A 14,354-nucleotide genomic window follows, 5' to 3' on the forward strand; every position below is an offset into this window, starting at 1 on the left:
AAATAAATAAATATGTCAGTGATGTGGAGAACTTGCGTGCTCGGAGGAGGGTATCTATTACCGGCCCCGAGTATCCTCGTTTCTTCAATCTAGCCCTCTCAAGGGCCAGACCATAAGAGAGAATTGAGCTGGATCCTCGTGGAGGATGGGGCCTTGCCGCAGCAGGTCCCTGTAGGGAGGCAGAGGTAGAGGGTTCCCTGCCAGTAGTCTTCTCATGTCTGCGTACCAGGGTCTTCTTGGCCAGTCCGGTGCCACTAGAAGAACTAGGCCTCTGTGCCGCTGAACCTTGTGTATAATGGCGCCCAGCAGGGGCCATGGAGGAAAGGCATATAGCAGGATCCCCTGAGGCCATGGCTGTACCAGGGCATCGATCCCCTGGGATAGAGGATCCCGCCTGCGGCTGAAATAACTGGGTACTTGAGCGTTGGACCTGTCCGCTAGTAGGTCCATGCCCGGCATCCCCCACCGATCCACAATCATCTGGAGAGTATAGAATAATTTCCCATTCCTTCATTCAGTTTATTTGCCAACAACTCTTAACACTCATTTTGGTAACATTTATTTCAAAATATACTGACTATAATAGTAATAATCAGTCTTTTAATCTTGAATTTTCAAGATATCACTAATTAGTATGAGTTACCCTCACTTTCTGTCATTATTGAACTGCTATTTCTATACTGATATTTTGATCCTCCAGTACCCTATTTTGATATTTTGATCCTCCAGTACCCTACACCTCCTTGGATGTATTGTTGAGTTTGATCGTGTATTAACCTAATGTATAAGTTACATTATTATTGTTTACAAACTTGTTTCGCTATAATTTAATTTTGATTGTAAAGCTTGTTGCTAATTTAATGTTCTCTGTAAACCGAGGTTATGTTTGCTAACGAACTGCGGTATATAAAAATCCTTAAAAAAAAAAAAATCTTAAATAAATAAATAAATAAATCTGGAAAGCTGAGGGCGACAGCTGCCATTCCCCTGCTGAGGAAGTCTGCCGCGGCGTTGTTCTTCCCGGCAATGTGGACGGCGGATATGTCCTGGAGATTTGCTTCCGCCCAAGTCATCAGGGGGGCTATTTCTAAGGATACCTGTTGGCTTCTGGTCCCGCCCTGTCAGTTGATGTATGCCACGGTGGTGGCATTGTCTGACATCACTCTGACCGCTCTGTTGCGAAGTCTGTGGGCAAATCGCAGGCACGCTAGCCTGACTGCCCCTGCCTCTAGCCGGTTGATGTTCCACCCCGACTCTTCTCTGTTCCACCGCCCTTGGGCGGTGAGTTCTTCACAATGTGCTCCCCATCCATTCAGGCTGGCATCCGCAGTGAGCAGGGTCCAGGTTGGGGAGGACATTCTTGACCCCTGGCTCATGTGGCCGGGCTGCAACCACCACCGTATCTGATTCCGCATTCTGGCTGGTAGAGGTAGGTGTGTGGTGTAGTTCTGTGATCGTGGGCTCCACCGAGAGAGGAGGGCGCGTTGTAATGGTCTCATATGAGCCCGCGCCCATGGTATCACTTCCAGAGTGGATGCCATAAGGCCGAGGACCTGTAAGTAATCCCAAGCTGTGGGCCGGGTGGCGCTCAGCAGGGCTTTTAGACGATTCCGGAGCTTTGATCTTCTCTTGGAGGTCAGGCTGACCTTGTCTTCCTGGGTGTCGAATCGGACTCCTAGGTATTCCAGTGACTGAGAAGGCTGTAGGGAACTCTTGTTCAAGTGTACAACCCATCCTAGGCTTTCCAGAAGAGCTATAACTCTGTTGGTTGTCTAGCGGCTCTCCTCTGGTGACTTCGCCCGGATCAGTCAATCGTCCAGGTAGGGATGGAAGAGGATTCCCTCCTTCCTGAGTGACGCTGCCACTACTATTATGACCTTGGTAAAGGTCCGCGGTGCGGTGGCTAACCCGAAGGGTAAAGCTCGGAACTGGAAGTGCTGGTCCAGGACCTTGAAGCGTAAACAGTGCTGATGATCCCGATGGATTGGGATATGCAGGTAGGCTTCTGACAGATCTAGGGGATGTGAGAAACTCCCCTGGCTGTACTGAATTTTTGACAGACCTCAAAGTTTCCATGCGAAAGCTGGGGACCCGCAGGTATCGGTTGACTGACTTGAGGTCCAGGACGGGCCGGAAAGTGCCCTCCTTCTTGGGCACGATGAAATAAATGGAATAATGCCCAGAATTCATCTCCCTTGTAGGCACTGGGATTATGGCCTTTAGGGACAGGAGCCTCCGCAAAGTGACGTCTAGGGCCGTCCTCTTGATGGGCGAACAAGGAGATTCCACAAACCTGTCCGGCAGAAGCCGAAGAAAATCCAGGTAATACCCCTCTCGGATGATGGCGAGGACCCACTGATCCGAGGTAATCTCAACCCACCTGCAGTAGAAGAGGGACAGCCTTCTATGGCCGCGATCCCCGGATGGGTCGGCTGATTGTCATTGCGGGGTACGGCCAGGACCGGAACCCGAGCCGGTTCCCCTCTTGTTGTGCTTAGGCCGAAAGGACTGGTTCCTGGCCTGCAAACGAGGTGCTTGGTAGCGAGTCCTGTAAGGGTTGAAGCGCTGAGAGTTTCTACCTCTGGATGGTCTGGGGAAGGAGCGCTGGTTCCTCTTTGACCGGTCTTCTGGTAGATGGGGTAATGGAGAGGTGCCCCATTTATTGGCCAGTTTCTCAAGGTCACTGCCGAACAGGAGGGATCCCTCAAAGGGCATTCTCGTGAGGCGCATCTTGGAGGAGTCGTCGGCCGACCAATTATGTGGCCAGAGCTGTCTCCTGGCCGCCACTGAGGATGACACTCCCTTGGCTGCCGTACGGACTAGGTCGGAGGCTGCATCAGTGAGGAATGAGAGAGCTGATTCCATTTCTTCTCCCGGGGTGTTGCTCCTAGCCTGTGATAAACAGGAACGTGTCACCATGGTGCAGCAGGTCGCAATCCATAGGGCCATGGCTGCCACCTCAAAGGCTTGTTTCAGAATGGTGTCCATGTGCCGGTCATGTGTATCCTTGAGGGCCGTCCCCCCTTCCACTGGAATGGTGGTGCGCTTCACAATTGCGCTAACCATGGCGTCTACCTGGGGGCACGCCAGCTTCTCCTTGGTTGCCGGGTCTAAGGGATACATGCCAGCCAAGGCCCGACCCCCTTTGAATGAGGCCTCCGGCGTATTCCATTCCAGATCGATTAACTGCTGAGCTACTTGTAGGAGGGGAAAATGGTGAGACGTTTGGCACAGGCCCTCCAACAGGAGGTTCACTCTCGGTTCCTCTGGGGCAGCATGGCCCGGAAGAGCCAGTTCTGACAGGCATTGAGAGATCAGGCCTGGGAGATCTCCTCTCAAGAAGAAGCACCTCATGGTCCGATATGGTTCAACCCCCGAGGGAAGTTCTCCCTGGACTCGTTGTCTTCCTCAGGGCAATCTGAATCCCCATAAGTGGGGGTCCCGGGTGGCGCGTGGCCGTGCCTAGGCCTTGAGGGTCCAGGGGCCGGGTCATCCGGTATGTATGGACCCGCTCGGGGAGCAGCCTGCATTGAGACAAAAGCATGAATCCCCTTGAATAATTCCACCCAGGAGAGCGAAGCAGGATCTGGTCTGAGGGGTACCAGGTCCCTCGGGGTCCCCGGCTGCCCACTACCGCCGACTAGGTCCAGGGTGTTCCCTGAGGAACTGGCAAGTACGCTGGGCTGAGACCGGTCCTGGCCTGGAACTCCCAGGGCCTCTTCACATTGGGCAGGGGAGTCTGCTTCCTCGCTCTGTGTAGCTCTGAGGTTGCATGCTGAGCAGAGGCTCATGCCTGATGTTGGAGGGGCCAGCTCCGCTGATGCCTGGGCTCTCTTACGCTCCATGTGCGTCTAGGAACGGACGCTTATCAGCGGGCGCCTATAAACATGCGCTTTACACCGTGCGCCTAACGCCGTGCGCCTAGCCTAACAACCCAGGCAGAAAAATGGCGACCTCCGTGGCGGATTGCCACCTAGGCAGACTCTGCAAAGCCTCACTTCCTCGGAGACCAAGTAAAGATGTATGCCTTACCTTGTCTTCGGCACTTCCCGGTTGCGACCTGGGCGGTCTCCGGCTGCGGGGGGGAGAGGGTAAGTACCGTCACCGCCGCGCTCGAGGAAGTGCACCCGCTGTCTCTGGGCCGCACCCGAACTCGTCTTGCTCGGGGGCCAAGTCCACGCCGGGACCGAGGCTGCCTCTATGCCGCACCCTTCTCACTCGGGGGCTAGGTCCCTGCCGCGAGCCGGCCACCGGACCGAGGCACTTACCTCCGAGGGACCACGGAAATCGCCTCGGGAAACTCAACTGGGGGAGGGACCGACTGGTATCACCGCAGGAGTGCGGGGCTCGTCTTCAGGTAGGTTTCTTCTATGAATTTAGTCGTGTAGAATTTGGAAACACGCTCAGTGAGCGTGAGGGAGCTCCAAACTGCTTTGGAGACGGAAATTACTGAATTGCTACACTTCCTGTGGGGGTATATGTACCCGTGCTGACGTCAGATCCGTCTCCAACTGCTAGCACGAGCACACTATATCCCACTTGTTTTGAGTCCATCTGCTACACGCTAGGAAATTCATTCTTATAAAACAATTGAATCACCAAATCATCCTCTCCTTCAGAAGTTACCACCTCTTCCTCTAAGGAACCATAGCTTTCCCTATCTAAATATTAGGGATGTGAATCGTTTTAGGACGATTAAAATTATCGTCCGATAATTTTAATATCGTCTTAAACCGTTATGGAACACAATACAATACAGATTCTAACGATTTATCGTTATAAATCGTTAGAATCGTGAGCCGGCACACTAAAACCCCCTAAAACCCACCCCCGACCCTTTAAATTAAATCCCCCACCCTCCCGAACCCCCCCCAAATAACTTAAATAACCTGCGGGTCCAGCGGCGGTCTGGAACGGCAGCGGTCCGGAACGGGCTCCTGTTCCTGCATCTTGTCGTCTTCGGCCGGCGCCATTTTCCAAAATGGCACCGAAAAATGGCGGCGGCCATAGACGAAAAAGATTGGACGGCAGGAGGTCCTTCCGGACCCCCGCTGGACTTTTGGCAAGTCTCGTGGGGGTCAGGAGGCCCCCCACAAGCTGGCCAAAAGTTCCTGGAGGTCCAGCGGGGGTCAGGGAGCGATTTCCCGCCGCGAATCGTTTTCGTACGGAAAATGGCGCCGGCCATACGCGTATGGCCGGCGCCATTTTCCATACGGAAAATGGCGCCGGCAGGAGATCGACTGCAGGAGGTCGTTCAGCGAGGCGCCGGAACCCTCGCTGAACGACCTCCTGCAGTCGATCTCCTGCCGGCGCCATTTTCCGTACGAAAACGATTCGCGGCGGGAAATCGCTCCCTGACCCCCGCTGGACCTCCAGGAACTTTTGGCCAGCTTGTGGGGGGCCTCCTGACCCCCACGAGACTTGCCAAAAGTCCAGCGGGGGTCCGGAAGGACCTCCTGCCGTCCAATCTTTTTCGTCTATGGCCGCCGCCATTTTTCGGCGCCATTTTGGAAAATGGCGCCGGCCGAAGACGACAAGATGCAGGAGCAGGAGCCCGTTCCGGACCGCTGCCGTTCCGGACCGCCGCTGGACCCGCAGGTTATTTAAGTTATTTGGGGGTGGGGGATTTAATTTAAAGGGTCGGGGGTGGGTTTTAGGGGGTTTTAATGTGCCGGTTTTTCGATTTTTCGATTTTTTAACGATTTTCACGATTTTTCACGATATTTTACCCCCCCAAACGGCAACAATACGATTCCCTCCCCCTCCCAGCCGAAATCGATCGTTAAGACGATCGAGGACACGATTCACATCCCTACTAAATATTCTTCCTGTTCAGGAGGAACTTTCCCCGAGGGCTCAACAACTGTTGCAGCCACCTTTGCACACTTAACCACAACTCAATTCTTTTCCTCCCGAGAAGTGGAGGGCTCAATGGTTGCAACAATCCCAGCTCCCCCTACTTCACCAGGCCCTTGAATTACACAGAAGGCCTAGTGGAGGAAACAAACAAAAAAAAAGACATGAGAAAAATGTTTTGGCGAAGCAAAGGAGTGACCTGGAGCTGAATCGTTTGGAAATTCCCCCAAATTGAAGGCCCTCAATGAACATTATCATCAGAAGATGAAGCTGGCATGGGAGAAAGAAATCCTCAAGAGCACTCTAAAACAGTAGCCGTTCCTGCCAAAACTGGCATAACAGGCTCAAGTGCTGAGTTGTCTTCAGTGTGGTTCTCTGAGTCATGAACAGGAGAATGCCTGTCTTCACAGTCCCAGATGCCCCAGCCTCAGAAATCTCCTCCTGGTTACAGACATCAGAGCTGTGCTCCTCACAGCGAGCACATAGACCGGCAGATGAACAAGAGCACAGAGAGCCACAGATCCCACAGCGTTTCACTTGCCCTGCCATACTGCTTTAGCAGCACTTGTCCACCCACAAGAAACCCAAAACTTACTGCCTTCCAGGCAAAGCAACTGAGATTGGTGATGAATACTCTACCCTCCACTAGCTTTTCTGAGTCTTTTCTGTTTTGTTTTTTTTTTTGGGGGGGGGGGGGGGGGCGGGTTGAAAGTTTTACTTGCTCAGAAGGCAGATGCTCCCAGGAGGAGGAGGGGAGGGGAGATGGGGAAAGCCTTTTGAGAGGATCCCCAAAATCAAACACCTCCAGCTCAACTGAACCCAAGTGGGGTGGAAAGTACCTCAAATCAGACTTGCAAGCTGGCCCCAAGAGCACTGGCATAGAGAACTGCTCCACAACAAAGAACTCTACCAGGGTGAACAAATCCAACACCTAGGAGCAAGAATCCTGCTGCTCCCCACCAGACATCCTAACATCTGCTGGAGACAGAGAAAATTAGTTTGTGCTGGGATAATGTGACAGAAAAGCTGTTTTCTTTGTATCTGCTGGCAGGGGAAAATAGCCTATGTCTGGAGTATTGTAGCAAAATAAGGAATTAGCAATGGCTGGGATTCCCTGGAAACCCTGCCATGGCAGCAACCACAGTATTGGTAAATAGTTCATGTCTTCATTTAACTATTGTAAATCCCATACACAATGTTGTATAACCTGTAGTATGAATTAAAATTAAAAACTGGATTACTTTTAATTTTGAAAAATTCCTGCTATCCTCATCATAGTCCTAATGGGACAGCAGATAAGAAAATCCTGTTCAGGAACAAAGCTTCACCTCCCCTACAGACTTATGCATATAAAAAAATGCTTTGCTAACAAACGTCTTTAGCTGGCAGCTCAAATATAGTAGCACAGTAGATGATGGCATAAAAAAGACCAATTGACCCATCCAGTCTGCCCAGTATTGCCTGTCCCAGCTGTCAGCCATAAAGCATGACCATCTGTAGGATATCATAGCTAAAGTAAGACATTGTACTCTATGCTATTGGCTAGCTAAGCATGCAAAATCCCTTTATTGGTACCCATCCTATCCCCACTCATGTCCAACAAGATCCCACAATAACTTAGCCACCAGCCTAGCTATTACCTACCAACCCAGTGAACACAAAGAGCACTTAGCCTGCCAGACAGACCTGGCCTCATGATCACCTGCATTTCCACTAGGCTTCTAGTTATTACTGTACTTGCAGTAACAACCAACTGTTAATTAATTCTACCACTGCAGCTTGCCAGAAAGATATGAATTGAATATCCTTAGCAATGTATGCTGGAATAACTAATCTTGGAATAAACTAGGCAGACTAGATGCACCAGTTGTCTAGCCACCATCATCTACAATGTTATAAATTAAAGATACAAGATCATTTTAACAGGTAATCGGGGTTTTTTGTAACACAAGAAAACTATGTTGTTAATCCTGTGATCTACCTCCAGCACAGCGCGAGGAGCCTTTGTCTCATCAAAAACTGTCAGCACGTAATTAGTGTAAGTCTCTACATCTGGTTCTACGTCCAGTTGATGCATGGCTTTAAGGACCTCAATGGTACCTACAAAAACAAAGCAGCCATGTTGAATGCCTTCTGCTGAGCTATACAAAACACAATCCAATGAATTCAGTGTTCCTTGATTCTATCTCCCATACAAGAATCAAAAATGGAAAATTCATGCATTCACATTAAAACCACAAGAAAAGCAGTTTTTAATATAATCAGAATAGAGAAATTACTTATTTGATAATCTCATTTTCCTTAGTGTAGACAAATGGACTCAGGACCAATGCTCCACTGCCAGCAGATGGAGATGGAGTCAGGTTTCAAAGCTGACATCACCCTACATCGACCCAATGCAGTGACCTCAGCTCTTCAGTATTCACTTCAAAAGCCACTGTGGATATACTATTGAAAAAAACTTGATTAAACACGATTAAAAATGGATAACCATAATGTACTCAACCAATCAACACTGAACCCCAGTAAGAATAATCTCTTGGAATCGATATCCACTCCACAGGCGAATCCTTGTCACCGTTCTTGGGCAGACGTGGGCAGGATGGTGAGTCCATCTGTCTATATTAAGGAAAACAAAATTATCAGGTAAGTAATTTCTCCATTTCCCAGCGTGTAGCCAGATGGACTCAGGACCAATGGAATGTACAAAAGCTACTCCAGTTCGGGGCAGGAGGCTGCTCACAGTCTGGTTAACACCGCCCTTGCAAAGGCTGTGTCCTCTCGGGCCTGTTAGTCCAGGTGATAGAACCTGGAAAAGGTGTGTAAGGAGGACCAGTCGCCGCACGGCAGATGTCGACAGAAGACAGCAGTTTAGCTTCCACCCATGAGACCGCCTGAGCCCTAGTGGAATGAACTTTAACCTGAAAGGGTAATGGCGTTTCTGCCTTCACATATACTCCCATGACCACCTCCCTTAATCCAGTGAGCTATGGTACTCTGCGAAACTGGTTTGCCCTACTTCCTTCCACTGTGAAGGACAAACAAGTGGTCCATCTTTCGGACCGGTTCTGAAACCTCCAGATACCACACCAAAAGCCTACTGACATTCAAATGTCGGAGAAGGCGGTATTTTTCCACATCCTTATGCTTATCTAGAGATGGCAACGAAATGGACTGATTCAAATGAAACTCTGAGACTACCTTGGACAAGAAGGATGGAACAGTACAAAGCTGTAACGCTCCTGGAGTCATCCAGAGGAATGATTTCTGATATAACAATGCCTGTAGTTCAGAGATGTGACATGCCGAGCATTTAGCCACCAGGAACACCATTTTCAAGGTTAGTAAATGCAAGGAAAGACTGCGCAGCGGCCGAAAGGTGGGCCCTGCCAAAACTCCAATACTAGATTAAGATTCCACAAGGGAACCAGCCACCCTTCACCCCTTTCAGAAAATGTGCCATGTCCAGATGAGCTGACAGGCAGGTTCCATTCACCTCATCCCTGAAACAGGAGAGAGTTGCTACCTGGTCTTTCAAGGATTAAGGATCAGACCTTTATTCAAGCCATCTTGCAAAAATTCCATGATTAGTGGGATTTTGACCATCAGAGGGGAAACACCATGTTACTCGCACTAGGCCTCAAATACTCTCCAGACCCGCACATACGTTAGGGACATAGAGAACTTCCGCACGCTGGGTAAGGTAGCAATTACTGCCACCAAATATCCTCACTTTGTCATGCGAGCCCTCTCAACCAGACCATAAGACAGAATTGAGTCAGATCCTCGGGAAGGACTGGTCCCTGCTGTAACAGGTCCCTGTGTGGTGGAAGGTATGGGGGGTCTCCACCAGAAGTCTTCGCATGTCTGTATATCACGGATGCTTGGGCCAATCTGGAGCTACTAGTAGGACTAATTCCCTGTGGTGCTTGATTCTGTGAATGACCCTGCCCAGCAGGGGCCACAGAGGGAAGGTGTATAGCAACTCTTCTTCTGGTAAGATCTGAATGAGAATGTCTATCCCCAGGGACCACTGATCTCTTCTGCGACTGAAGAATCGGGGAACCTTCACATTTTGAGATGCGGGCAGCAGGTCGATGGACGGGAGATGCCAGCGATCTACTACCAACTGAAAGGCTTTGGTCAACGACTCCCACTCTCCTGGATCCAGACTCTCCCTGCTTAGAAAGTCTGCTCTGACGCTGTCTTTCCTGCAATGTGGGAGGCTGAGATCATCTGTAGATGTATTTCCGTCCATTCCATAAGGAGATCTATATCCTGTAACACCTGCTGCTTTTGGTTCCACACTGGCGGTTGATGTAGGCTACCGTCATTGCGTTGTCTGACATTACGCAGACCGCTTGACCCTGGAGTATGTGGCTGAATTGTAGACACATCCAGGAGGTACTGAGGTATGTGCTGCTGAATTTCCCTCTTCCATGGTTGACCCAATCCTGGGATTACTCAGATCTGGAGTACTTCCAGTTAAGGCTGTGGCTGACCCTTCCTCTGAACGGGAGGAGCCAGGCGTAGCAAAGTCCGGGGAGGCCATCTCTCCCTGGACTTCCTAAAAATGCTGACATAAGCAAGAATCCAGGTCAGACTGTGCAGCCCTAATATGACAAGCAGTGCAGAGAGAAAAGTGCTTGTGTTTCTTTGATGCTGGAGCCACTGGCGACAGTAACTACATGTTCAGTCAGCTCGTGCTTAAAATTGTATGCACACAGATTTTGGGCGCCTACATGGGCTGTGGCAAGGTGCACGCACAGCCCTTGCGCCCAGCTTTACTTGAATTCTGAGCTTAGTAAGTTATGCGTGTATGTGTACATATGACATTCTGTGATACGCAAAGCCAACACGCACTGCGCATACCGACGCTCTATGGAGGGTACTACTGCAAGCACAAAGAGGCGTGCAAGATGGTGCTGCCACGACCTACCACACAGTGTGCCAACCAAGCCTAAACTGGGGGGGGGGAGGGGGGGGTCACTCAACCTGCTCAGAAGTCCACTTCCCCTTACCCCAACAGGATCTGGAACGACATCGGCACAACACGCCAAGCAAGGAGACTGGAGGAAGTCTTACTGAAACCCGTCCAAATGTCTCTGAATCAGGAGGTAATCCTCTTTTTTTTTTCAATGTACTTGGGCTCAGCACTTACCGGCTGAGTACAGAGATGGTCTCCAGCTGTGGGGGGAGAGAGCTTTGGCCATCACTGCCCTTCTCAGTTTCCTACACCCGCTGCCTTTCAGCTGCTTCAATAGCAAAGTCCACATCTGGGAACCGGCTACCGGACCAAGGTACACCTCTGAGGGATCTTGGAAATCACCTCTGGAATTCTCAATTGGGGGAGGGACCTTTAGGTATCACCGCAGGAGAGTGGGGCTCAATTTTTTTCTCCAATTTAAAAGCAGAATTTCTTCTTCCAAAAGATACAGCGATCCCCATACACAGAAGTACATCCACCATCTGCTGGACATGGAGAGATACTGGAGGACTGAGGTCACTGCAGGGGTGTATGTAGGGTGACGTCAGCTTTGAAACCTGCCTCAGTCTCCATCTGCTTGCAGGGGAACATAATCCCATTGGTCCTGAGTCCATCTGGCTACACGCTAGGAAATTCTCTTTCCATACACAACATTATTTGCATTCACAGATCAGTACAGTGGAAACATAGACCTCCTATGTAAAGCACAAATGGATAATGCTATTCAAGAGTTGCAGACTTATCTGAAAAAGGAAAATTGGTTCTTACCTGCTAATTTTCATTCCTGAAGTACCACATATCAGCCAGACAAGTGTGTTTATACATCCCTACCAGCAGATGGAGGCAGAGAACAAAACTTTGAAGCACTGCTATATAAACAAGAGTGCCACCTGCAGTTCCTCAATATTGACCTGTACCCAAGCCAAGACGTCTACATTAACAAACCCCCAATAAACCTTAGGGCAAACAGAGAAAGTTAAATCCCCCTGCAACTAGACCCCCTTGACTTAACACAAAGCACATACCAAACTATGTACATCTTTCATTTACCTGAGTATATCACATACCAGCTCAGAAACATTCAGAAGTGAGGAAGTCTTTTGAAAGATGGAAACAGGTCTCTAGACTGATTTGTGGTACTTCAGAAATGAAAATTAGCAGGTAAGAACCAAATGTTCCTTTCCTGTTCATACCCTGGATCAGTCCAGACAAGTGGGATGTATCCAAGCCCCTCTATTCTGGGCAGGAACTTGAAAGACCCGCACGCAACACACTTTCCCCAAAAGTCACCTCTTCTGGCACCCGCACATCCAAGTGGTAATATCTAGTAAAAGTGTGAAGAGAAGACCGCTAAACAAATCTCCTGTAGAGAAGGCAGTTGACACTCCGCCCATGAGGTTACCTGCGACCTGGTGGAATGCGTTCTCAACCTCTCCAGCACCAACCAGCCCTTACAGATGTAAGCCGAAACAATCTTCTCCTTCAGCCATCGTGCAATAGTGCCCTTTTTTGCTCCACTGAACAGGACAAACAGATCAGATCTCCGAAAGGCATTCGTCACCTTAAGATATAACAAAAGAATCTGACGCACATCCAATAAGTGAAGCTCCTTTGCCATAGGAGAGAGTCTGCTGACAAATCCGGAAAGGCCGAAAACTCAATCTGGTTAAGGTCAAAAGAGGCCACCACCTTAGGCAAAAAGGAAGGAATGGTATGTAAAGAAACCCCATCCTCCGAAAAACGCAGGAAAAGGAAATACACGATAACACCTGTAGTTCAGATATTCGCCTGGCCGACAGATAGCCACCAGAAAAACAGCCTTCAGGGTTGATCCTTCGATGACATCCTCCACATAGGTTCGAAAGAGAAACCACAGAGCACCCGAAGCACTAAATTAAGGTTCCAGGCCAGACAAAGTCTCTACACTGGAAGACACAGATGCTTCATCCCTTTGAGAAAATGAATTACATCCGGATGAGTTGCCAAAGGTCTACCCCGAATCCTACCTCGAAGGGATCCCAAGGCTGCCAATTGAACCTGAAGGGAATTATAAGCCAGACCCTTCACCAAACTATTCTGCAAAAAGGCTAGAATGTGCAGAATGTCCACCTTCATCGGATGCATCTTGTTGTGCAAACACCATGACTCGAACACTCTCCACACTTGGATATACGCCATTGATGTGGAAGGTCTTCAAGTCTGAAGCAAAGTTGCAGTCACTGGCTCTGAATAACCCTTCAGACTGAGCAGACACCTCTCAAAAGCCAAGCCACTAGACAGAAGCGATCCTCCTGGTCTGAAAATTCGGGTCTCTGCCTCAGCAGCCCTGCCAGATGGGTCAAGCGAACGGGACCGTCCACTACTAGCCGCAGACGGTCTGCAAACCACGGCCAGTGTGGCCACTCAGGTGCTACCAGAATCACCTTACCCAGATGAAGTTCAATTTGGCGCACAACTCGACCTACAAGAGGCCATGGCGGGAAGACTTACAGAAGCTGACGAGATGGCCATGGTTGAACTAGTTTTAAAGTTTTATGTATCATTCACAAGATTCTGTATGGAGAAATGACAGACTGGCAATGACAACGTAATTTGAGATCATCAATAAAGGTCTCCTCTTGATCTCGAACATTAAATCTGCCCATTTATGTGAAGTCAGGGAGCGAGCTCTATCAATTGTGGGCCCTAAATACTGGAATGAAATGCCCATGGACCTGAGACTACAGCAAGATAAGAAGAAATTTAGGAAAGATCTAAAAACTTGGTTATTCCATCAAGCTTTCGTAGCGGAGTAAATGGTAGTGCCCCCACGTAACCTTTGGGAATCTCTAGAAAGTCGTTACTTTTATCCTGTTTTTTACTTCCATTTTCTAATTTTGTTTTTAGTTTTTAATCTCTTAATTTAACTTTTAATTGTATATATTCTTGAGATATTTTATAATTTAAATCTAGATATGTAATTTTAGAAGTTCTTACTTTTCTATAAATAACTATTTTTTTTAGGGGTTTTTACATTTATGAGAAATTGTATTTTTTTCTATGTTAATTGATGTATAAAATGTGAACTGTAGAGATGGACTTTTTGTCTATTCAACGGTATATAAAACTGTTTAAATAAATAAATAAAATAAATAGAACGTCTATGCCCTCCAAACAGACCTCCTTTCTGCGACTGAAGAATCGAACTGCCTTCGCATTGCCCGGTGTTGCCATGAAGTCCATCGCCAGTCTGCTCCACCTCACCAGAAGCAAGGCAAAGGCTTCCGTCGATAACTGCTACTCTCCAGGATCCAGGCGTTGTCTGCTGAAGAATCCTCCTGCATATTGTCCACCCCGCGACACAGGAAGCAGCTATCCTCTCCAAATGCTTTTCTGCCCAGACAAACAGCTCTTGTGCCTCCTGCACTACCAGACGACTCTTCATACCACCTTGGTGATTGATGTACACAACTGTTGTCACGTTGTCCGAAAACACTCGCACTGACTTGCCTCGAACGAGTGAAAGGAACAC

The 14,354-nt window shown here is 49.0% G+C and overlaps 1 protein-coding gene across 1 annotated transcript in view; it reads right to left on the reverse strand.

Moving 5' to 3' along the window:
* The window catches only part of LRPPRC (leucine rich pentatricopeptide repeat containing), a 312,777-nt gene that overhangs the window by 219,189 nt on the left and 79,234 nt on the right, over window positions 1–14,354 (reverse strand). Inside the window, 1 exon segment of the mRNA XM_029593332.1 lies at window positions 7,838–7,956. Coding sequence (XP_029449192.1) covers window positions 7,838–7,956 — 119 coding nt within the window.

Source organism: Rhinatrema bivittatum, chromosome 3 (genome assembly GCF_901001135.1).
Source record: "Rhinatrema bivittatum chromosome 3, aRhiBiv1.1, whole genome shotgun sequence".
Classification (NCBI taxonomy): Eukaryota; Metazoa; Chordata; class Amphibia; order Gymnophiona; family Rhinatrematidae; genus Rhinatrema; species Rhinatrema bivittatum.